Source organism: Macaca nemestrina, chromosome 1 (assembly GCF_043159975.1).
Source record: "Macaca nemestrina isolate mMacNem1 chromosome 1, mMacNem.hap1, whole genome shotgun sequence".
Classification (NCBI taxonomy): Eukaryota; Metazoa; Chordata; class Mammalia; order Primates; family Cercopithecidae; genus Macaca; species Macaca nemestrina.
The window spans coordinates 4,322,971-4,347,712 of NC_092125.1; the positions used below are offsets into that span (position 1 = coordinate 4,322,971).

The 24,742-nt window shown below is 40.2% G+C and overlaps 1 protein-coding gene across 4 annotated transcripts; it reads left to right on the plus strand.

The window, feature by feature from the left end:
• Window positions 1-3,830: 3,830 nt before the first annotated feature.
• On the plus strand, window positions 3,831-23,166 carry LOC105474694 (heterogeneous nuclear ribonucleoprotein U). Of its 4 annotated transcripts, XM_071073365.1 has the most exons (16): window positions 3,842-4,758; window positions 5,643-5,754; window positions 5,842-5,915; window positions 7,927-8,066; window positions 9,005-9,104; window positions 9,540-9,652; window positions 10,103-10,366; window positions 10,655-10,774; window positions 11,505-11,633; window positions 11,736-11,904; window positions 12,209-12,463; window positions 12,752-12,936; window positions 13,314-13,385; window positions 19,454-19,522; window positions 21,588-21,690; window positions 22,920-23,166. In XM_071073365.1, exons 1-14 carry the CDS (start codon window positions 4,068-4,070, stop codon window positions 19,499-19,501), a joined length of 2,472 nt encoding a protein of 823 aa, XP_070929466.1. In that variant the 5' UTR covers window positions 3,842-4,067; the 3' UTR covers window positions 19,502-19,522; window positions 21,588-21,690; window positions 22,920-23,166. The 4 variants fall into 4 exon arrangements, with proteins under 4 accessions (XP_011727814.1, XP_070929466.1, XP_070929462.1 ...); XM_071073361.1 differs by having other exon boundaries at window positions 19,454-21,690; XM_011729512.3 differs by lacking the exons at window positions 19,454-19,522; window positions 21,588-21,690; window positions 22,920-23,166 and adding an exon at window positions 13,853-14,695 and having other exon boundaries at window positions 3,831-4,758.
• Window positions 23,167-24,742: the final 1,576 nt, after the last annotated feature.

A 24,742-nucleotide genomic window follows, 5' to 3' on the forward strand; every position in this document is an offset into this window, starting at 1 on the left:
CTCTCTCTCCCAGGCTGGAGTGCAGTGGCGAGATCTCGGCTCACTGCAAGCTCCGCCTCCCGGGTTCACGCCATTCTCCCGCCTCAGCCTCCCGAGTAGTTGGGACTACAGGGACAGCCACCTCGCCCGGCTAGTTTTTTGCATTTTTAGTAGAGACGGGGTTTCACCGTGTTAGCCAGGATGGTCTTGATCTCCTGCCCTCGTGATCCGCCCGCCTTGGCCTCCCAAAGTGCTGGGATTACAGGCGTGAGCCACAGCGCCCGGTTTTTTTTTTTTTTTTTCTTTTTTTTTTTTTTGAGACGAAGTTTTGCTTTGTCCCCCAGGCTGGAGTTCAGTGTTCAGTGGCTCTATCTCAGCTCACTGCAACCTCCGCCTGTCAGGTTCAAGTGATTCTCCTACCTCAGGCTCCTGAGTAGCTGGGATTACAGGCGACCACCACCACGCCTGGCTAATTTTTGTGTTTGTAGTAGAGATGGGGTTTCAACATGTATGTTGGCCAGGCTGGTCTTGAACTCCTGACCTCAGCCTCCCAAAGTGCTGGGATTACAGTGTGAGCCACCACTCCGGCCTTTTCTTTTCTTTTTTTTTTTTTTTTTGGTCGGAGGTGGATAAGAACATTTAACATAAGATCTTAACAAGTTTTTCTTTTTCTTTTCTTTTTTTTTTTTGAGACAGGGTCTCCCTCTGTTGTCCAGGTTAGTGTGCAGTGGTACAATCACGGCTCACTTCAGCCTTGACTGCCTGGGGTCAAGTGATCCCACTACCTCAGCCCCTTGAGTAGCTCGGACTACAGGCGTACCACCACAGCCACCTATTTTTAATTTTTTGTAGAGATGGAGTCTCACTGTCTTGCTCAGGCTGGTTTTGAACTCCTGGCCTCAAGTCATCTTCCCATCTCGGCCTCTCGAAGTGCTGGGATTACAGACATGAGCCACTGCGCCTGGCCAGCAAATTTTAAAATGCAGGATGCTTTGTTAACTGTAGATCTCTGGGACTTCCTCATCTTTATTACTACAAAACGTTTTTGGCTCACGCCTGTAATCCCAGCACTTTGGGAGGCCGAGGCGAGCGGATCATGAGGTCAGGAGATCCAGACCATCCTAGCTAACACGGTGAAACGCCGTCTTTGCTAAAAATGCAAAAAACTTAGCCGGGCGTGGCGGCGGGCGCCTGTAGTCCCAGCTAGTCAGGAGGCGGAGGCAGGAGAATGGCGTGAACCCGGGAGGCGGAGCTTGCAGTGAGCCATCGCGCCACTGCACTCCAGCCTGGGCGACAGAGCCAGACTCCGTCTCAAAAAAAAAAAAAAAAATGTTTTTGAGAAGGTACTGAAAAAACATTTGCTGAATAAATTGTGTGACAAACTATAGCATTTCCTTTGCTTAAACCTCAAAAACGTAAGTTAGATATGCAGAGCACCATAACTTTGTAATTACCTCTCACAGATCAATTATTCCCAGGTCATTCTCGAATCATTTTTTGTTATTGAGAATTAACTTATCTTCTCTCCCCCGCGGTATTCTTGGTAGCCTCTAGGATTTCACAAAGCGGGAATTTAAAGTGTCCTGTAGGTCCTTCAGAGATTCACAGGAAGAGACCTGCACTTTAACCGGTCTCTGTAGAGCAGGACTATCATGACAACATTTTTTAAAAATATAAGCAGCAAAAATGATCAATAAGATATCACCATTTGTACTTTGAAGTGGTAACATAGACTATGGAATGGCGTGTTTCCCCTGTTTGTGAAGAGGATAGTACGACGATGTGTCTTTGAGCAGAAACTGTTTTTCTTTCAAATGTCTAAGGCAGCACAATGTAATGGAAAGCCCATTGGTGTGGGAGTGAGCGTCCCAGCTTCCTGGGCAGTAAAATGAACAGGCCTGATGATCGATCTCCAGGCCCCATCCAGCTCTAAAGGTCTCCAAAACTTTTGGAGACAAAGCCACGGAACTTTCTCGTGAGCATCAAAAGTTGTATTTCATGTTTTATTGCAACTGACTTAATGTTCCAAGAGTGACTGTTAGAGATCTAGTATACGTAGATATGCAAACTTTGTTTTCGTAGTTTAGTGTTTTCCAATAAACGAAATTTGTTTTCATATCACTAATATTTAAAAGTGTAAATAATATCTAGGACACATAAATTTAAAGAACCATCATAATTGTATTTAACTCTGATTCATTAAGGGATTAATTACCTAGTTTGTGAACGTGTAAGCCCCCTGTAGCTCTCTTCCCATTTTTGAACAAAAATAAAGAAGTTTCAAATTCAAGTTGGTGGCATATTTATAACCTTCAAAGACATTATAACCAAAGGCTAAAATGAGATTCTGGCACTGTTTGGAGGTTTCTATTTTGGGGGCTCGCCTCACCACTTAACTTGAACTGGGGATTATCAGTAGTACCGTACATAGTCCATTAATTTCAAGTCAAATCATTTCACAAATGTTAATATTTCACGTATACATGGCTGCAAGGTATGACAGAATGCTTCATAAAAGCCATTGAAAATAAATTTCAAAAGTAAAATGCATCAATCAGTTAAATCCCATTAGCCTATGGGAGAAATTTCAATATGTATACCTCCAAATTTCAAATTAATAATGGGGCAATATTATTGTGCCACCTAGAGTACCAAACAGTGGGTATAAACCATCTCCTTAGTCAGATGGAACACTGGCTGGACACTGCAGATTATCTGGGGTTTAAGACGTTAACTTCTATCACGAATCTAAATTCTGACTTCCCTGTCTAAAACTTCGGGAACATCACATCTTTTATTTAAAGCGAAAAAGTAAACTTCTAACATACAAAATAACGGATTTCTTTTCAAGAGCGATAGTCCTTTTTTTTTTTTTTTTTTTTTTTTTTTTTTTTTTTTTTTTACAAAATCACTGCCCTTGATTTTTCATGAACTTTAAGTTTCAGAATGATTTGGTCAAGAGTATTTCTACAGGAATAGGAAGAGAATCAAGTGGGCCTATAATCAAAGACCTAGCTGGGTCTCACCCTCATGGTTAACTACTGAGACTTCATAGCCGATGACCAGGTCCTAAAGTGGACAGAACAAGCCTTACTGGAGGTCCGTCTTTGTGGTAGGTACAGAAAACTTGGAAATGCAATTCTGTGGTTTATTTAGGGTTATTAAGAGCATGAGAATAGCCCTGCAAAGGCTGGTAAACTAGGGTTTGCAGTATGGAGTAGTAAGCAAAGCCTCTACTTCCCAGGCCCTGCACCCGGGGTGTGGAACAGACAAAAGAACGGCTCTGCCCTTGCCCTTCTCGAACTTAAAATCCAATTCGCAAAGCAGGACTTACACATATTAAATCAAATACAGCATTATGCTGAAAAGAGCCCCTGCGTGTAACAGTTGCCAATGTGTGTTATACCAGTCAAAACGATTTGAAGGAGTTTTAAACGAAAAGCTGGAGAAACATACAAGAAGGCAGATCTAAGATGGAAGAAAAGGCGGATTCGGGTTGAAATGCCAAGTTGAGGACTGAAGAAAGCATTTGGACAAAGCAGCCTCCAGGCTGGGAAGGCGAAAAGCCAAACGAGTATAGCCACCAAAGACCCAGAAAGGCCAATAGATTGTGCAGTGAGTCGGTTTAACTGAAAGGCGGTTTCCTTTTCCTCCATTTGCTCAGTCCCAATTGGAAGCGCACTGCGCGGCCTGCGCCGCGCTCTCCGCCCGGGTTAGGCGTGGGGGCGGGGAGGTAAGTACGGTAATGGGCGGGGCCGAGCGCGGGCGCGCTCCGGCTTTCCTCCTGCGCAGCGCTCCCGTCAGCGCAGGGGGCGGGGCGCCTATATTACGTGCGCGGCGCCGCCCCTGCGAGAGGACGTTGCGTGCTCGCTCGCGCCAGGCGAGTCTCCGCGTCTCCCTCGCGAACTCGGTGAAAGGAATTGGCGCCGTTCGACACCAGGCGGATCCGCTCTGCAGCACGACCCCATCTCCAGCCGCAGCCGCAGCCGCCGCCCGGGCCGAGGAGCAGCCGCAGCAGCCGCCACCAGTGGCCGAGTGAGCGGAGCCGAGTTTGAGGCAGCGCCTAGCGGTGAATCGGGGCCCTCACCATGAGTTCCTCGCCTGTTAATGTAAAAAAGCTGAAGGTGTCGGAGCTGAAAGAGGAGCTCAAGAAGCGACGCCTTTCTGACAAGGGTCTCAAGGCCGAGCTCATGGAGCGACTCCAGGCCGCGCTGGACGACGAGGAGGCCGGGGGCCGCCCCGCCATGGAGCCCGGGAACGGCAGCCTAGACCTGGGCGGGGATTCCGCCGGGCGCTCGGGAGCAGGCCTCGAGCAGGAGGCCGCGGTCGGCGGCGATGAAGAGGAGGAGGAAGAGGAAGAGGAGGAGGAAGGAATCTCCGCTCTGGACGGCGACCAGATGGAGCTAGGAGAGGAGAACGGGGCCGCGGGGGCGGCCGACTCGGGCCCGATGGAGGAGGAGGAGGCCGCCTCGGAAGACGAGAACGGCGACGATCAGGGTTTCCAGGAAGGGGAAGATGAGCTCGGGGACGAAGAGGAAGGCGCGGGCGACGAGAACGGGCACGGGGAGCAGCAGCCTCAACCGCCGGCGACGCAGCAGCAACAGACCCAACAGCAGCGCGGGGCCGCCAAGGAGGCCGCGGGGAAGAGCAGCGGCCCCACCTCGCTGTTCGCGGTGACGGTGGCGCCGCCCGGGGCGAGGCAGGGCCAGCAGCAGGCGGGAGGTAAGAAGAAGGCGGAAGGCGGCGGAGGCGGCGGTCGCCCCGGGGCTCCGGCGGCGGGTGAGTGCTGCGTTGTACGTTGCGCGCGGCGGGAGGCCCGCGCGGGGTGGGGACCGTGCCCCAGGCCTGCCGGAGCCCCGCAGGGGGAGGGAGCCCCGGGCGGGCGGGGGCCGCGGGGAGGGTGGCGGGTGGGGGAGGGGGCGCGGGGAATCCCAGATTAGCCGAGAGGCCTCGGGCTCGGGGCGTGTGTGCGTGTGTTCGTGTGTGTGTGTGTGTGTGTGTGACGGCGGTGGCAGCGCCTCCATTATGTGGCTCGAGAGCCGGGGGGAGCTGCAGCTGCCGCTGGAGGGGGAGGAGCCGCGGGCGGGCGGCGGGAGGGAGCCCGGTCGGCCCGCGGTGGCGCCGTCGCGCTGCGTGCGCGCGGTGCGGGCACATGTCTCGGGGGGAGGGGAGAGGCCCCAGGTCCCGGGGCGGGCGCGCTTTGGCGGCTCCTCGCCGCTGTATTGTGCAAGGAGCGCAGGGGCTCGGCGTGACGTCACTTCCTGCGGGAGGAGCCGGGCGGGGCGGGGGGCGGAAGATCAGTACAATGCGGCCGCGGGGAGCGCGGGCCCGCGGGGGAGGGGAGCGCCGCCGCGCCGGGCTCGGCCCCTCCCCCTCCTGCGCTCTGGTCGCGATACACGTGGGCTTCGGGCCTGGGCCGCGCAGTTTTTCTTTGGGTTTCTCGAATCATCGAGGAGACTGGCAAAATTCGTAACGTCTTTAGACTGCGTCACTAGCGCTAATCCAATTCGTAGCTGATTGTTCTTCGAATTCACATTTGAGTCCTCGGTTAAAACCTCAGTTAAAAAGCAGGATAAAGTCGAGCTGCTTTGCTTCTCGAAACGGAAAAGCGCTTTTTTGTTGTTTAGCGGCTTGGCCTCTTATGGGGGTCTTGTGTGTTTTAGGGGACGGCAAAACAGAACAGAAAGGCGGAGATAAAAAGAGGGGTGTTAAAAGACCACGAGAAGATCATGGCCGTGGATATTTTGAGTACATTGAAGAGAACAAGTATAGCAGGTATAGGATGCTCACCTAGTTTTACTTGTCATCCCTTATTCGTTCGTTGATCGGAAAGCTGTATCAGGAGACAATTCTGTCTTTCAGAGCCAAATCTCCTCAGCCACCTGTTGAAGAAGAAGATGAACACTTCGATGACACAGTGGTTTGTCTTGATACTTGTAAGTGAAGCTGTTTCTCCCCAGTTATGAAATGCGGTGATGGTTTTTTTTTTTTTTTTTTTTTTGCTTCCAAAATGTTAGAAAACTTAATGCTTAAGTGCAGCAAAAGTTGGGTTAGTTTTTTTTAAAAGCAGGAAGAGATAATGGTTTATATTCAGAACCTAGTAGTTTAATATTTAGCACGGCATCAGTTGTATCAAATGGATTATTTTACAGGCTCTAGGAGTTTCATATTTTTATGACTTGAAAGTTCTCGTTCTTAGGAAATGTAAAATTAATGCCAGTTTCTGACTAGCTAACGGAAACTTGTAACACTACCTATAATTTAGCCTTACAGGCTTCTACAATAAAGTAATTCATTTTTTTGTGGAATTATATTAAGTGAGCTATTTGGGCTAGTTAAATATTTACTAATGACTTCTCCCATTAGCACACAAGTATATTCCCTATTCTAAAAGATTGTAATATTACTTTTTCAATAACTGCTCTTTTGTTCTCAATTCCAGTTCAGTAGCTGCTGCTTTAAACATAAGTTGATTTCTTCCAAAGACCTGAGGCAGCAGCAGTGGGCTATCACTGGGCCACTAGCTTTCTTCAGCAGCGAATGGTATCAATGGCAGTGCAGCACTGTAAATACTGCTACTTCACCCAGTTGGGTTGCAATTGAGTATGAGAAAGTATTGCAAACCTCTAAGTGGGCTTTGACTGTCAGACTTGCATTTTTTTTGTTGTTGTTATAAAAAAAAAGTAGTTGGTTTAGTGACCAGAATTCACAACTCTGGGTGTGATAAATAGACCAAAGAATAGAAATACTTGTTTGAAAGTATCAGCTGTGGTGTCAGCCTGCTCTGTTAGATGGAGGGCATTGAAGCTTAGCTTCTCATGTTTTCTTGTACAATTTGGTTTTATTCAGATTTGTAAGAGTGTAAATGTAAAACTCTTTCTTACTGGAATGTCCTTTACAGAAGGTTGAGATAGTCATCTGAGCCTTTTTAAAGTAAAAAACTGCAGGTGAAAAAGGAGTTAGTTGATTTGAAAATTTTATGTGAAATTCTGGGTTGTGTAAATAAAAAGTTGCTAGGAATTGGCAAGGTAGTGAAGTGGTGACTCATGCAGGTAATGTAATTGTTAGATTTTTTTAGCAAATCAGATAGGCATATGTCAATATAAACACAATGTTGAATTCAAACAATCTGTTGAATTAAATTCTGCTGATTACAGTAATTCTAATTTAAGAAAAATTCCAAACTGTAGATTTATTTTTCTCTGATCAGTAAAAAAAAAATCGAATTCCAGCTTGACTTTAGCTGTTGAAGTGAGAAGTCTTAGAAGGTGCATGTTAATGAGCCAGTGACCCATAGGTAGCTAGGTTAAAGACACTTTGGATTTGGATAATCCGGGAAGCAGTTAATCCCTAATTGTTGAACAGGCAGTCCTGGGTAAAGAGGACCTAAAATGCTGCACTATTAACAGCATTAGACGGCCAGGTTTGTACTTCATAGATTTAGGCTGTCTTCTTCACAAGTTTTAGAAGAAGAATTTAGGAGCTAGAGCCCTGGTGCAGGATCAACAGCAGCTCATACTCCTGTTTCAAAATAATTTGGTCGTGGCCTCCCTTCAGTTTTAATGTGGCACTGGTAAATCTACCTGGTTCTGGCATGCTTCACTTTGATTTCCTGCTATCCTCTACTGCTTGTCTCTAAATCAAGGTAAAGAGCAGAGCAGGTATGTATTAATGTCACATTGTCTTGATTATTTTAAATACTTAAAATATACATGTTAAACCTTGGTATTAGTTTCAGAGGCAGTTTACTTTTCAGTACATAATTTAAAAGGAGTGACTTGGTGGGAGTGGGGCTTTAAACTGAAAATTGGAACAACAGCATGATGTGGAGAAAAGTTGTGCAGCGTTAAGAAGTACATGCAAAAATTAAATAACCAAGTTTTCTCTACATAGCAGATGTGTTTACATTGGATGTCAAAAGTAACACAGTATTTGATATAATTACAGATAATTGTGATCTACATTTTAAAATATCAAGAGATCGTCTCAGTGCTTCTTCCCTTACAATGGAAAGTTTTGCTTTTCTTTGGGCTGGAGGAAGAGCATCTTATGGTGTGTCAAAAGGCAAAGTGTGTTTTGAGATGAAGGTAAATGCAATTTTATGATGTTTTTGTTTGTTTTTGGAGACAGAGTCTCACTCTGTCCCCTAGGCTGGATTGGTGTGGTATGACCCAGGCTCAACTGCAACCTCCTCGTCCTGGGTTCAAGTGATTCTTCTTGCCTCAGCCTCACAAGTAGCTGGGACTATAGGCACGTGCCACCACACCTGGCTAATTTTTGTATTTTTAATAGAGAACGGGGCTCCTGACCTCAGGTGATCCACCCACCTCGGCCTCCCAAAGTGCTGGGATTACAGGCTTGAGCCACCGCGCCCAGCCTTTTTTTTCTTTTCTTTTTTTCTTTTTAAAATAGTGACAGGGTCTCACCATGTTGCCCAGGCTGGTCTTGAACTCCTAAGCTCAAGTGATCTGCCTGCCTGGGCCTCCCAGAATACTGAAATTACAGGTGCTTCATACTGCTAAGTTATCAGAGGTACTTATTTTTTGAAGCTTCCTGTAAATTAAAAGAGGAACTTGGAACCTTCATTTTGTTGTGACAGTTAAGTTTGTTATGTTAGAACTTGACATGCAGAGCTAGGCAACTTTTTATTTAGGGTACTTCATTTTTATCAGGCATTTGAAAGGGCCACCAAAGAGTGAAAAATAAAATTTGGTTAGATTACAGGTTTTGTTGGCGAGAAAAACATTAAATGTATCCTTTAATTGGCTTTAAGTTGAAGACTGACAACATGAACTGTAAAAATATTAACTATTCTTTTAAATATGGGTCAAATAAGTATTTAACATTTCAAGTTATAAGCACATCAGTTTAAAGTTCTTAAAAATATTAGGGATGGGCTAGAGTGTGCCATCTCTTTGTATTTATAGCTCGAGGAAGATTAGCTCATGACCCTATGAAATAAGCCAGAGTTAAGGGGTTACCTCCTTGGTTTATGATTTTAATTATTTAATGATTCGACTTTCAGGTTACAGAGAAGATCCCAGTAAGGCATTTATATACAAAAGATATTGACATACATGAAGTTCGTATTGGCTGGTCACTAACTACAAGTGGAATGTTACTTGGTAAAGATTCTTTTTGACTGATGTGGGCTCATGAATGTTTAGGAGGGTCTGATATCCTTATTTTTTAACCAGACTAGAAGGCATTCTAAGCCTTTTGTCTGTTTTTATCTATTCTGTTAATACTTCAGACAAGTAATATTAGCACATAGTAGGCACAGGCTACATTTTAGTTTTTGTTCCTTTATTAGAAGTTTATGGTTGAAATAAAATCTTACCCATGATATGCAAATTGTCAACTAATTTGGTCTCTGCATATATATATATTCCTCCTAACTTTCATCAATTCTAGTACAGAGGTAGAAAAGTAATAGTGTCAGTGACAGGTGATTAGGTTATATGCTCATTTCTCTTGTAGCCTACATTTTAAGTAGTGAAATAGATGAGTCTTTGGACTATTTTAAAAATCTACTTCACGAAGGTTAATTACTTTCTTAGGTGAAGAAGAATTTTCTTACGGGTATTCTCTAAAAGGAATAAAAACATGCAACTGTGAGACTGAAGATTATGGAGAAAAGTTTGATGAAAATGATGTGATTACATGTTTTGCTGTAAGTTAAAGCTAACTTTCTATGTATAAGTGGCAAATTAGTAGCTATATCTAGGAACTTTTAAGAAGCTTTATTAAGGTCAATCTTCAATAGGAGCAACATAAATACACCAGTCCCTGGGTTAGTATAAATACTCATTCAGCAGTTGAATTGGGAAAATACAGGACATTTTTGAGGAACTCACTAATTTCATTTTGACTGAAAACAATGAAGATGAAATTGACCTAGAAAATTTAGTCTAACTTCTAGGTCACTATTGTTTCTGGTTCTGGAGATACGTGCTTCATTGTTTGTAACCAACAGATTTCTTAACTGTGTAGCCCTTAGAGGCCACTTAATAGTTGTTTAACCTGTAGCTCCCACAGGATAAGCTTTGCTCCTAATTTTAATTATTAGTTTTTTAGAAAGTTTATAGGAAGCAGATAACTTGAATTTTTTGCTGTTTAACAGAACTTTGAAAGTGATGAAGTAGAACTCTCCTATGCTAAGAATGGACAAGATCTTGGCATTGCTTTCAAAATCAGTAAGGAAGTTCTTGCTGGACGGCCACTCTTCCCGCATGTTCTCTGCCACAACTGTGCAGTTGAATTTAATTTTGGTCAGAAGGAAAAGCCATATTTTCCAATACCTGAAGAGTATACTTTTATCCAGAATGTCCCCTTAGAGGATCGAGTTAGAGGACCAAAGGGGCCTGAAGAGAAGAAAGATTGTGAAGTAAGTGATTTTTTTTTTTTTTTTTAACTGGCATTTGAATATTGTTTGACTGGCACAAAATGACATTTAGAAGAGGTAGATGATTAGTCTGTTTACTTTGTGCTGTACATATTTCTCTTAAGTAACTATTGTTTTCCCCTTATGTTGACTGTTACTCTTTCCATAAACACAAATTTTTGTCCCTTAGTATAAGGGCTATGAAGACTTAGATATTTAAATTGGCCTTAATAGAACAATATTTAAAGAATTATTAGGTGGTGTCTAATGACATTTCATTATTTTCACTAGGTTGTGATGATGATTGGCTTGCCAGGAGCTGGAAAAACTACCTGGGTTACTAAGCATGCAGCGGAAAATCCAGGGAAATACAACATTCTTGGCACAAATACTATTATGGATAAAATGATGGTAAGTAAAATGTTCAGGGCCTGATCTCAGTGTTTAAAATAGACGAGGAGAAGGCTGGGCATGGTGGTTCACGCCTGTAATCTCAGCATTTTGGGAGGCTGAGGTGGATGGATCACCTGAGGTCAGGAGTTTGAGACCCACCTGGCCAACATGGCAAAGGCCCATTTCTACTGAAAATACAAAAATTAGCCAGGCGTGGTAGTGTGCACCTGTAATCCCAGCTGCTCGGGAGACTGAGGCAGGGAGAATTACTTGAACCTGGGAGGCAGAGGTTGCAGTGAGTCGAGATCGTGCCATTGTACTCCAATCTGGGCGACAGAGCAAGACTCTGTCTCAGAAAAAAAAAAAAAGAAAAATGATAGACTAGGAGGTATTCTAGGTAAACCTTTTGCCTTTGTCTCTGTCCATTTTGTTAATATCTTAAGGTGGGAGGAAAGGCAAGATTAAGTTGGTTCTTTAAGTAAGCTCTGTGAGGGTAAACTGCCTTCCGGTGGCTAGGCTTCTGTGTTTTTGAGCACAGGAGCTGCTAGTGTTTCTAGAAGCTAAAAAGAATTAAGTGTAGGGTGTAGGGTCTTGTTACATAGTTTAAGTGACCCTGTTTTTGTAACAATAATGGACAAAGGTAATGTAAAATGTTGCCTGCTTTACATATAGATGAGAGTTGAATTTTAAAAAGCATAACTTATTAAAATTCACAAGTTCAAGGGGAAATTTTAACTTTTGAATATAGGTGGCAGGTTTTAAGAAGCAAATGGCAGATACTGGAAAACTGAACACACTGTTGCAGAGAGCCCCACAGTGTCTTGGGAAATTTATTGAGATTGCTGCCCGAAAGAAGCGAAATTTTATTCTGGATCAGGTATGCTGTAGCTTTGAAGATGAAAAATATTAACTGATAATTTAGATAGATTGGTGTAGAATTAACATTTAGGGTTGTAAACATAAATTTCTTTTTTTAAAGACAAATGTGTCTGCTGCTGCCCAGAGGAGAAAAATGTGCCTGTTCGCAGGCTTCCAGCGAAAAGCTGTTGTAGTGTGCCCAAAAGATGAAGACTATAAGCAAAGAACACAGAAGAAAGCAGAAGTAGAGGGGAAAGACCTACCAGAACATGCGGTCCTCAAAATGAAAGGCATGGAATTTTAATTTAATTCTGTTAAGTGTGTTAAATCTTTTTTTTTTTTTTTTTCATGCATATTCTGCTTGTGTAACTTTGTTATATCTATTAGGACTTACTCCTCTGAAAAGTTAACATTTTTTCCAGCAATACTGCTTCAGGAATTACAATTGCACTTGTTAAATATGCATATATGTTTGGTCTATTTCTGTTTATTTTTAGGAAAATACGTTACTAAACCTTAATAATTTGTTAGCTTTAGGATTGTGGGGATTTGTGGTGGGTTTCTAAGTTAATAATACGACTTTGTTTCCTGCAGGAAACTTTACCCTCCCAGAGGTAGCTGAGTGCTTTGATGAAATAACCTATGTTGAACTTCAGAAGGAAGAAGCCCAAAAACTTTTGGAGCAATATAAGGAAGAAAGCAAAAAGGCTCTTCCACCAGAAAAGAAACAGAACACTGGCTCAAAGAAAAGCAATAAAAATAAGAGTGGCAAGAACCAGTTTAACAGAGGTGGTGGCCATAGAGGACGTGGAGGATTCAATATGCGTGGTGGAAATTTCAGAGGAGGAGGCAAGTTAATTTTGAGTGTTCTGTATTTAGTTCAGGATCGAAACAAATGATAATTTTATAGTTTGGATATAGCTGGTTTCTTCCTCATTAATGGTATGCTGTCACAGTAGTATTCATGTAATTTGACAGTAAATACACCTAGGTTATGTTATTAATGGTTAGAATTAAACATTACTTTTGTCTTTAAACAATTATTTTTGGAGAAAAAGGAACAATCTAGAGGAATCCTGAGTCTTCTGTATAAGTAGGGTACAATGCAATGAAACTAAAACATCCCTTGTTTTTTAGCCCCTGGGAATCGTGGCGGATATAATAGGAGGGGCAACATGCCACAGAGAGGTGGTGGTGGCGGTGGAAGTGGTGGAATCGGCTATCCATACCCTCGTGCCCCTGTTTTTCCTGGCCGTGGTAGTTATTCAAACAGAGGGAACTACAACAGAGGTGGAATGCCCAACAGAGGGAACTACAACCAGGTAATGATTAAAGATCCCTGGAAGCATGATGATATCTGTATAGCTTAATCTGGAAAGTTGTGAGCTTTATGTTGGGGTGTCTTAGTAGTCCATAAGGAACATGATAGGCATTGACATAAGGAAAATTGAACTAGTAATGGTGAAATGAGTCTACTTACTTTTGAGTTTTTTCAGGTGTACTAATTAACAAGTCAGATGCGTTTCTCATAATGAATAAAAAATAAAAACTAAGAAACCAGCAGAGGGTATCCAGAATTTGTATATTGCCCCCTAAGATTAGGGGCTAGCAACCTGTCCATTTCTGCTCCTCTCTCCCACCCCCGCAAACCTAACAAGCGATTGGGCCCAGAGCTCTTAGATCTATTTCCTTTTTGTAGAACTTCAGAGGACGAGGAAACAATCGTGGCTACAAAAATCAATCTCAGGGCTACAACCAGTGGCAGCAGGGTGTAAGTAATTTCTTACGTGGTTTATGTACATTAATTGTATTTTGAGTTCCTAAGATTTATCAGTCTTGAAAAAGATCCTGTTCAGGGATTGAAGTGTTTATAAGTGTTAATAGGGTAAAGTGTGAATCGTGTTGCAGTAGTAGCCATAATCTACCTTTTGAAGGCAAAATAGGTTGAAAATTGCTATAAGTTAAATTTTTTTAATGAAGTAATATTATTTAATATATACAGTTCTTTTTACTGTTAGCTTTAATTGTGTAAACTAACAAATTCATGATGTGTTTCATTTTGTAATGTGTATTGATAATTATGGGATATTAAAACTAAATCTGGTAGAAATCAGAGGTATGACAAGTATAAATTTGTTTCCAGCAAATTACTCTGAATTAGATTCATTGTCATTTCCTAAAAACAGTTTGAGTGGCTTATTGATGTTTTTTCTTTAAAAACAAAATTTTCTCTTACAGCAATTCTGGGGTCAGAAGCCATGGAGTCAGCATTATCACCAAGGATATTATTGAATACCCAAATAAAACGAACTGATACATATTTCTCCAAAACCTTCACAAGAAGTCGACTGTTTTCTTTAGTAGGCTAACTTTTTAAACATTCCACAAGAGGAAGTGCCTGCGGGTTCCTTTTTTAGAAGCTTTGTGGGTTGATTTTTTTTCTTTTCTTTTTTGTACATTTTTAATTGCAGTTTAAAAGTGAATCGTAAGAGAACCTCAGCATTGTGCACGATAAGAGAATGTGTCAGTATTTCAGGGTTCTACATTTTATCTGTAAAATGTGACTTTTTTTTTTTATCACAACAGAAGTAAAATGTTGCTTTGTACCTGGTGTCTTTTATTAAGAATTTACTCCCCCCATTTCTCACAGAGAATAACAGTCGGGAGTCATTGTCACAATATAATAGAAATGTTAGCAACCAGATTCATGTAAGGACTAAGTGGTCCTCATGAATTGCATTAAGACTCTGTACTGCTCATATTACACTCCATCCTCTCTGTAGTTTGCTGGGTAGTGGAGGGGGTAAGCTAAATTGTAGTTTCTGACAATAACTGGGAAGGATTTTTCTTAAATAACGATGGAATTGGTATAATTGGGATTGAAAACCAAAACTTGGAACTAAGATAGAGAAGATGGAGTGTATGTAGAAGGGCTGTTAAAAATGTAAACCTTGGTTGCATTATTTGTGGAGGCTCAAACTTGTGAAGGTTAAATACCATAATTTTTCCATTTGTTCTGCATTTTGATTCTGAAAAGAAAGCTGGCTTTGCCCATTTCTTATTAAAAAAACTTGTTGTAAATCCAGTTGTCTAATGGGATCTATATGAAGTTAGCCATGTCTGTATGCCCTTCTCCCACAAAATACTGTATAACTAGTGTGCTTGTAGTAGTAAACTCCACCATCTTTGTAAGCTAATGAAATTGTGAGTCACCCATTTATATCTTAATTTTTAATCATGTCAGTTCTTGAATGGGTATCTCCTTAGCCTGCTGATTTCTTTTTCTTTCTAAAGAAAGTGGGTGGAGAAATTAATTTAGACGTTTGTTTGCAATAAAAAGAATTCATTTTACTCTTGTTTTGGGATTCTCGCCATCAAGGTTCAAAATCCCTTTAACTCCCAAGAGGAGAAATTTTAAGTGTGTGCTTTCTGGACAGCTTATTTACTCTGCATAGAACATTTAGGTTTTAAAAACTTAAATGTATACTGACAATTGATATATAATTATGAAGTAAAGTTGAATTCTTCCCTTCCCCTCCCCACCAGACAACTTTTAACATATTTAATGAGGGGAAAAGGTACTGGCTGGGAGAAGTTAACACTGAGTTTATCATCTTTACAGAATGCTAATGCTGTCCTCAACTGATTATTTTATATACATATATATGATACATGAAACTCTGGGAACAGATGCTTTTAGAAGCCATCATGCAAGCCAGTCATTGATGTCACTACTACACAACACTGCTAACTTGACTGTAGCTCTGTAATAACATTAGATCCCCTAATTGTAATTATATTGGGTTTGCACAGAACACTTTTAATCTTCCCCTCACCCATGTGAAGTGAGGAATCAGGAGTCAAACTGTAGAACTAAAATTTGACTTCAGTCTAGTGTTTCCTTGGTGTTTTTAGGTTGCTTTTGGTAAGTTTAGGTTTGCTATATTTCTGATTGCTTAGAATTTTGTTTTAGCCCTTTAAAATCAGATCTTAAATATGAATTCATACTTCTAAGGAATTTTCTTGCTGTAAGCTGGAGTTTTAAGTGATGGTGTAGGTTCAGTTGAGACATTTTTGGAACAAAGGCTAATCCTTAGTTAACATAGGATATTTAACAGTTGAAGATAGTGTCATGGATTTTTACCTTTTCTAGCAAGTAATGCTAAGAACCACTGGCCTGAGCTACTCTTCAGTATACCTTATTACGATTGCATAGGCTTACCTAGAGGAACAGTTTCAGGTTTTGATTCTAATCAGCGTTGTGTCCTAAAGTTGTCCTTTGTGCCTTTAAAAAGTCTTGGCTATACCCTGTAGTTTAAAATTGCTTATTAAGGAATTCATTTTATAATTGCAATGGGAAAGTAATGGTCAAGTAACACTAGGTAGACTATCATTCCTGTTTAGCCCAGAGAATTTGGGGAGAGTGTAGTTAAAAATGGTACCCAGAAAAATGTTAAAATTTTTAGTCAAGACTGGAATTAATAGAATTGTCTACACTTGTATGGAAGAAGTAACCTTAAAGTGTTTAAGGGATTCAGAGAAGGGAGTGTACCAAATAGCAAGCAACAGGGAGAAAATTAGGTAAGTTAAGAAATAAGATATGAATGAGAAACCCGATTTATTGCTCATCCTTCCCATGCCTCCCTAATGGCAAGCAAAAATCTGAACAACTGAAAAGGATGTAGTTCTGGACAAATCCTAACTACCCAAAGGAAACTCACTGTGAGATTGCTGTTGATTTGAGGGGTGCTTTCACTAAGAGGTTATATTTGAAAATAGAATAACATGCTGAGTGAAAACTGGCTTTGGATTGGTCAGCTGCAGTAATACAAAAACAGCAGAGAATTTGAGAAAAGAAAACTAAAACTTAGACTGCTGTGAGATAGAAATGATGTAAATAAAATTATATGGAAAGTTTTCCCTCATATACTCACACATCCTTTGAAGGGCTCTGGCTTTGACCAGTTTATGGCCTTGAGCAAGATGAAATCATGAAATTGAGTCAAATCAATTTGACACTGAAATGACAAGAGGAAACTCTTAAATTTATAAAAACAAGCCCTCATTTGCCTAGGACAGATCCTGTCTATAAAAATAAAGATTGAACCTAGATGTTCTGAGCACTAGCAACAAGGTATTAAAGTTTAAAGGAATTTTCTTTGAAAAAGTTATGAAATTATTCTAGGAAACAACCATAATAGTATTTTAAGGGACTTTCACCTGGGGATTTTATATTCATGAATAGAGTGTATTCTGTATTTAAAATGTCTCATTTGTGGGAATTGAATGACATGTTTTTTGATAAATTTATTCACAATATAAATTGACTTTTTATTCTAGGACCATGTAAATAATGGGTTCCATTGCACAAATAAAAATATTTTAATAGCTTTTTAGGCAGTGGTGTAGACATCTTGGATATAAATAATTGTAGACCTTGTATATTTGGTTTTTAAACTAGCATAAACAGTGAGAGAGGCATAAACATATCTTTTAGAGCCCAAGTGGTAGTGTCTAGCATTGGATATAATAAATGGATGTTTTACAAAGTGTTTCCATAATTCTCTTCCTATACATAAATATAAAATGTCTTGTTTTCAAAAGTGGATGGAACTTGGCTGGGTGTGGTGGCTCACGCCTGCAGTCCTAGCACTTTGGGAGGCCAAGGCGGGAGGATCACTTGAACTCAGGAGTTTGAGACCATCTTGGGCAACATAGTGAGACCTGGTCTCTTAAAAAAAAAAAAAAAAAAAAAAAAGTGGATGGAACTTGTAGCAGAGAATTTTATCTACTTCTCATCCTGCTTGAGAATACTCATTTGAGATGTTCCCTTGGAAAGATGAACAGAATGCTGCATCTGAAGCCATTTCTTCCCACCTAACATTCTTAAAATGATTGGAGTCTAAACTTTGTCATTCATTCCTAATTCTGGAGCTCTGAGGTTGAGGGGTTCAGTTTGGTGAATAATTGGGTTTAAGTTTTAACATTTTAGTAATAGTTAATAAAAGCCAACATACATACGTTAAACGCCTGACAATACGTTGCAATTCCTATGCATTGGGACTCATACCCAGCATAAACCGTGCTTTGAGCAAGAATTGGTCAACTACCTGAGATGTCTAAAACAGTCATTTGAATTACTAATTATATAAACCACAAGTCTCTTCGAATTGTTAATTGCCTAAATTTACCCTAAAATTTAGTTAACGCTGCAGTGCCTTTATTATTTAAAGCTTTTTTTTTGGTTGGGGAGGGCCACAGCTACTCCGTAACTTTAAATTTTAAAGCATGAAGGTGGTCTAGCTAGTATTAGTGCTTGAGTTGGTAGTTACATAGGCTGCTCTTGAATCATCCTGTTTTCTTTGCCTAGGATTAGCACTACAGGTACATATTTGTAAAATAAGCATTAAAAGTACTTTGTCCAGCTAACTCATGTTGGAGTGACCTTTGTCTTATTAACCTTTGTTATGAAACTTAATTAGAATAAGCCCTTGAGAATTTGGAAGTGAGCTATACTACTAATGTAGTATGTATCCCTTTGGAGTAGGTGAAAAACCAGGGGTCACCTGGAGTCTATGTTTTTGAAATTGAACAGAAACAATTCATCTTAATACTTAGTTTTCATTATGTTTAGCTTAATATGTGTGCTAGTTTATTTGGCGTCACACTTATGTCAATCTCAAGTCATGCAGAAATAGCACAGTCTCAGGGAGGAGGTTAGGTGGGAAATTGATGATACACTTACATTATTGAGTAGGACTATGCTTTCGCATCCTAACCAATTGACTAAAAATATAAATGATTGAAATAATTTTCGTTAGTTGCCGCAGGAATCTTTAATAATAGTTTTAAGGGATAGTAGATTGGAAATAGGCAGATGGGTTATATTCATAATGTTAACCTAGAATTACTCAGAAAATATAACACCTATGTAGTAGAATGTGTTGATTGTAAGCCTAGTGTTAGGCAAACATGTTGAAGATGGGCCAGGACATCAGTAATCACTACTTGGTTAAGCAAGTTATTAGGACAGGGATCATAACCATGTTGTCAGTTTGTAGTTACCTAATTATTGATAAGGAATACTTTCTTTTTCATGCCAGGATTCAGCGTATACTTGTGTCTTGAGCAGGTGCTTTGCTTTTACAGCTGAATCCTGGGCATAAAAAGCTATATACTGTAGTTGGAAGTGTGAAGTAAATGTCAGTGTAGGTTAGTCTCTAGAGAAATGTCTTCTATAGAGATTCAGGGTTTTTTTGCACCGTTATGGTCACCATACTGTGCCAATGACATAGTTACTCATGAGCATGTTCAGTCTGTCTATTTTATTGAAAAATAATGCAGATATTACAGGCTGGAGAGTTAGCATCTGACAGAAGTGCTGCACCATTGTGGATGTTCTTCCTACTAGTTCACAATTCCATTCTGAACCTTACAGGAAGTCAAATGAGTGATGTCTAGTAAAATACATATTGCAGACACTTAAAGCATTGCCACAAATTGGTGTCTGCCGAGACATTTAAAAAAATTTAAAACACCAAGAATAGATGGGGCTGGTATGGACACCAGTTTGTAAGTGTGACATTAATGCTGCAACAGTTAAAGCATATATGGAGGTGAGATAACATTAGTACCTAAAGAGTTATTGGCTTATTTAAATGTCAACTAACAAAAGGAATTTTTTGAGGCAACTTGTATCCTGTATCTCAGTTGTATGTAGTTAAAGATTGGGAGAATCATGGTCAAGTACAAGAATAAAAGATTCCAACGTAACTTTTTTTTTCTTGAAAAGTAAAGCAAACAAATGTGCTGATTTACATTTCATCTCCTTTTCCTTAGTCTGTCCATGTGAATGTGCTGTGTGGAAGAGTTAAAGGGTCCAACTAAATGTTCCAGTGATTCCAATAGGTATTCCAAATTAATTGCTGCTTGTACATTTCATAGTTACGTTAGGCTTCCAGAATCACTTTAAATAGGGCTCTATTTTTAAAAGATGGGGGAAGAGAGTAATTGGTAACCAGATGGACAGAGTCTCTACAACAGAAAAAAAGAGTGTTTTCTCCTGCATATCTGAGGTGAAGTGTGTATTCTGTGTGTTCTTAGCAATTGGCAGTCCTCTTGCTTAGGTTTACAGGTGTATGTGCAAATAGACCTGAGTACTTTCAAAGTTAGATCATTTTTCTGATGTCATCTATTAAACTTTTGGCAATACATTTGTTTTGATCTCCACCCTACTTGGTAGAGTGTAAGTACTTCCTTACAACGTTTTAATGTCAAACAGTGCATAGGAGACCTTTCTGTCCTTGGTTGCCCAAAATCTTTCTCATTTCTATTAAATTCACAAATACTTATTTTTACTAGCTTATGAAAATTTGGAAAATAGCTTGACATCCTTTTGGATAATGAAGTGGTTAGTTCATATATTGAAGTACATAAAATCAACTAGGAAGTAAATTCAAGACTGAAGGAATGGGAGGGCTTGTGTGAGCTTTGGTTGTATCAGTCCAGGACATGTAATTTTCCATTTCCCTGAAAAAGACTTTAGAGGAATTTATTTTCCCCACTATACACTCCAGAATGTCTTTAGGTGACCTAAGAGGGCTTGGGCTCTATTCTGATTCCAGATGTAGCTATCAGAGTTTGCTTAATGAAATATGGGTCTACTCACAAATAAAGCAATTTAATGGTTTCTGAAGAGTAGGCAACTTACAGTTTCATAGCCATTTCTGTTCATTTGAGAAAAATCATAAAACTACAGAAAAGGGAAACATTCATTTCAAAAATAAGCTTTGAATTTAGATGGTAAGGCATATGTTTTATTTCACATGACTTCAGGGTATCGGTGAAGAAACATTTTTATGGAAACTTAAACCTTAAGAAGCCAGTATATGCAAAGAATGATTACTTTGATATCCCCTGAGGGTGTGCCATATAATAGGTGACTGATAACATACAGGATTTAATTCTTAGAAGAATTAAGAACAGATACCACCCATTACATTGACCTACCTTTTAAAGTGAACAATAGAAACCTCTCTCAGAATTAGTATTTGCTTATTATCAACATAAAAATACTTAAATGTCCTTATTCTAGAACATGGAAGCATAGGGCAAATGCAATGGTTGAAAGCACTGAAAAATATTTGTAAAACATTTGTAGTGCTCACATTATGAACTTTAATACTTTGAAAAAACTACCTTCATAATTTTTTTGTTCTAACAGCTTCCTTTTTAAGAAAACATTTTAAAACATTTTAAAATGGAACTTAATGTGCAAAATAAGTTGTGTAAAATACCAGTATTTTGGGTGGTAGAGGATATTGGTATATTGACCTGGGTTGATGACGACTGGAGTATTTTAAGATAACTACTTCCAAAAATTATTTTATTCTAGAGGACCACTAAAAATCAGAATTACAGCAATCATTTTAATTTTTCTACTTTCCTTGTTAAGATCTTCTGCTTACCCAAAGAATAGTGTATATCTTAACATGACTTTTAAAGGGGTGTCTTGATCCCCATCACAGATTTTTGTCTAGGAATAGAAGGATTGAAACCCTATTTGATCCCTAGCTCTTTGCTGAAAAGTGCATAAACAGGAATCCTGAATTTATTATATAGACCTCCTCGCATTATATAATCGAAGCAAAGGGAAACCAGCGATGGAGTAGAGGTACGTAGACTAAAGAGATGCTTGCAAATCAAATGATGGTACCTAGGGATAGTCACATTTTCTTGTTGCCAAACTCAGTCAATATAAATCACAAGTCCAGAGAAGAGCTAGTTAATTTTAAATTCCCCGAGGTCCTTTTACTGAGATGGAAAAGCACAAGCAGTCAAGGAAAACCAGAGGGAGGGGCGAGGGAAGGGGAAAGTGCATAAAGCACTTAAAAGATTTTTTAAAAGTAGGTATGATAGATAAGCCACAAGAAGTTTGTAAGACTACTAATAACCATAATTCTATTTTAATCAGCTATTTAGCTGGTACCTACTGCTATATCACCTAGTGTGACATTTCGGAATTAATGGAACAATGAAAGAAGCTGTACGCTGGAGGTTCCAGGTGCTCATGGAAGGTAGGTTACTCTTACAGTTTGAAATTGTGACGTGTGAAAGTCTGGATGAGAGAAGGGGAACCTGGGCTATTTTTATTTTTTTTGAGACCGAGTCTGGCTCTGTCACCTAAGGCTGGAGTGCAGTGACACGATCTCAGCTCACTGCAACCTCCGCCCCTCAGGTGCAAGCAATTCTCCTGCTTCAGCCTCCCGAGTAGCTGGGATTACAGTTGCACACCACCATGCCAGGCTAATTTTTATATTTCGTTTTTTAGTACAGACGGGGTTTCACCATGGTTGGCCAGGCTGGTCTCGAACTTCTAACCATGTGATCTGCCCGCCTTGGCCTCCCAAAGTGCTGGGATTACAGGTGTGAACCACCGCGCCCGGCCAGGAACCTGGACTATTTTGTCTAGTATTTATTGACTATTTTGTGCCAGATACTTGGATGAGAATGTAAAGATAAAAATGGCCAAGGTTTTTGCCAGTGAGAAACTTAGGCTGTACGTGATGGTACCTGACACTGCTGGTGACCAAGGAAAGCACCAATGATTATGACACAAAATAGTGAGAACTTAAAAGGTGATTGTAGTTCCCAGAAGCTAGTGAGCAAAAGAATGGAAAGTTACAGAGAGGAAGTAAAAAAGCCATTCCAAGTGAAACGAAAAAGTGGCAGTGTGGATAGGGTATAAAGGCCATAATGTGCCAGGGGCGGTGGCTCACTCCTGTAATCCCAGCACTTTGGGAGGCTGAGGCAGGCGGATCACCTGAGGTCAGTTCAAGACCAGCCTGGCCAACATGGTGAAACCCTGTCTCTACTAAAAATGCAAAAATTAGCCAGATGTGGTGGCATGCACCTGTAATCCCAGCTACATGGGAGGCTGAGGCAGGAGAATTGCTTGAACCCGGGAGGTGGAGGTTGCAGTGAGCCAAGATCATGCCACTGCACTCCAGCCTGGGCAACGGGAATGAAACTCCATCTCAAGAGAAAAAAAAGGGTCACAGTGCATTGAAGGTTTAGCAAAAAACTACAGTTTGGACGTGAAGTTGGATGGTAGGGTAGACATTGGTAGGAGAGACTGGAAGTGTCTACTGGTTTCTCCTTATTAAGGGTGGGTGTTACAGACTTTAGTAATTTATTAATACACTTGTAAAATCTTAATAGCACAAGAATAAAAGTTATCATGTAAATACATGAAGCATTTAAAAAAAAATCCAACCAAATATGTTACAAATTTGTTTTTATCCAGGTTTCCAGTTTATGCAAACTTCTGTGAAAATGAGCTAACCTTGTTATTGGTGAAGACATTGGAAATTTTACCAGCCAAGAGAGAGCTTCTCTCTTACTCAGGGTAAGATGTAATTGCAGTGTGCTAGTGCTGGAAGGGACCTGTTTTACATGTTACATATGTTACATGTCAGCCCTCCATGTCCTCCAGTTCTGCATCCTTGGATTCAACCAACCGTGGGTTGAAAATACTGGAGGTAAAGACAAAAAATAACAATGAAACAACAACAACAAAAAAGGAAAATAATAACTATATTTACAGGGCATTTATTTTATATTAGGCATTGTAAGTAATTAGAGATGACTTAAAGTATATGGGAAAATGTATGTAGATTATATGCAAATATGAGGGCATTTTATTTCAAGGGACTTGGGCCTGTGGATACCAAGGGATAACTAAGTGGCCTGTCCACAGTTATCAGATTATTGATTAGTGATCATCGATATTTTCCCACATTCATGCAGTGCTGCCTCTGAAAACATGGTTGAATATCCTATGGATTTTTTTTTTTTTTTTAAATTCGAGAGAGTCTCTATCACCTAGGCTAGAGTGCAGTGGCGCAATCTCGGCTCACAGCAACCTCCGCCCGCCCCACCTCGGGTTCAAGTGATTCTCCTGCCTCAGCCTCCTGAGTACCTGGGACCACAGGCATGCACCACCATGCCTGGCTAATTTTTGTATTTTTAGACGAGACAGGGTTTCACCATGTTGGCCAGGCTGGTCTTGAACTCCTGACCTCAGGTGATCTGCCTGCCTTGGCCTCCCGAAGTGCTGGGATTACAGGTGTGAGCCACCGCGCCCGGCAGAATTTTTTAACAATTATTTGGTTATAACTAATTTGGATAATGTAAACTGCATGCAGCTTTGATTTGTGCCACTAAGAGTGGGCAAACTGTCTTCCTTTTTGTGAATCAGTAAAAATTTTCCCTCAACATGTGTTTGACAGTGTCATTCACTGCTAAGTTAAGGCATTTGGTAAACCACACAGCCTCTGCATCATAACCTTCCTAGCGACAGCCACAAGAAAAGGTGGGCATGGGAGGGAAAATGTTCTTGTGAATTGAACTGGAGCAAGCTCCATTTTTCTTTAGAAAAAGATGTAGATCAAAATAATATTTTCTTTGCTATTTCTGTGCCTTCCATGGTACATCAAAATAATAGGACCAGAAATGGCCACAATCTTGTTGACTGCTGGTGTCTTCCCCCCAGTATTTCTTTAAGCATTTCTTAAGCATCTAGCTTGTGTTTTGTTATATTTAATAGATTTTCTTAAAGTAATTGTACAGATTAAAACCAGGAATAACTTCATTTTCCTAGAAAGGGAGAATTTCTCCAGAGAGTAAATCCTGAGGATTTAGTTAGATGCTGTGGGTATTCTTCTATTTTAAATAATATTTTAATGGGAGCAGCTGATTGACTTTCAAATGGATTGTTTACATTAATAGTAATACTGCAATTATTTTTCTATTGCATCAGTCTGCCAAACAAGTTCCATGTGCATATTTAAATTCAAAACTAATTATACTTAAAAATTTAAACCCTGCATACTTTCCCAAAAATGTTTAGGGCAGTTAAAAACAACTCTTTTGGAAGATGACTCACATTTTAAGAAATGAGAGAATACTGTCAAATGATGAATGCATTTAAAAAATAATTTGCAAAGTGATAAAATCCCTTCATTTTAAATCTTTTAAGAAGTCAGTAAGTAGTTGCTGCTTTTTAATGGGATACTAATAAGGTTGAGGTTTTTGTTAAGGGAAGTTTACTTATCATTAAACTCTATA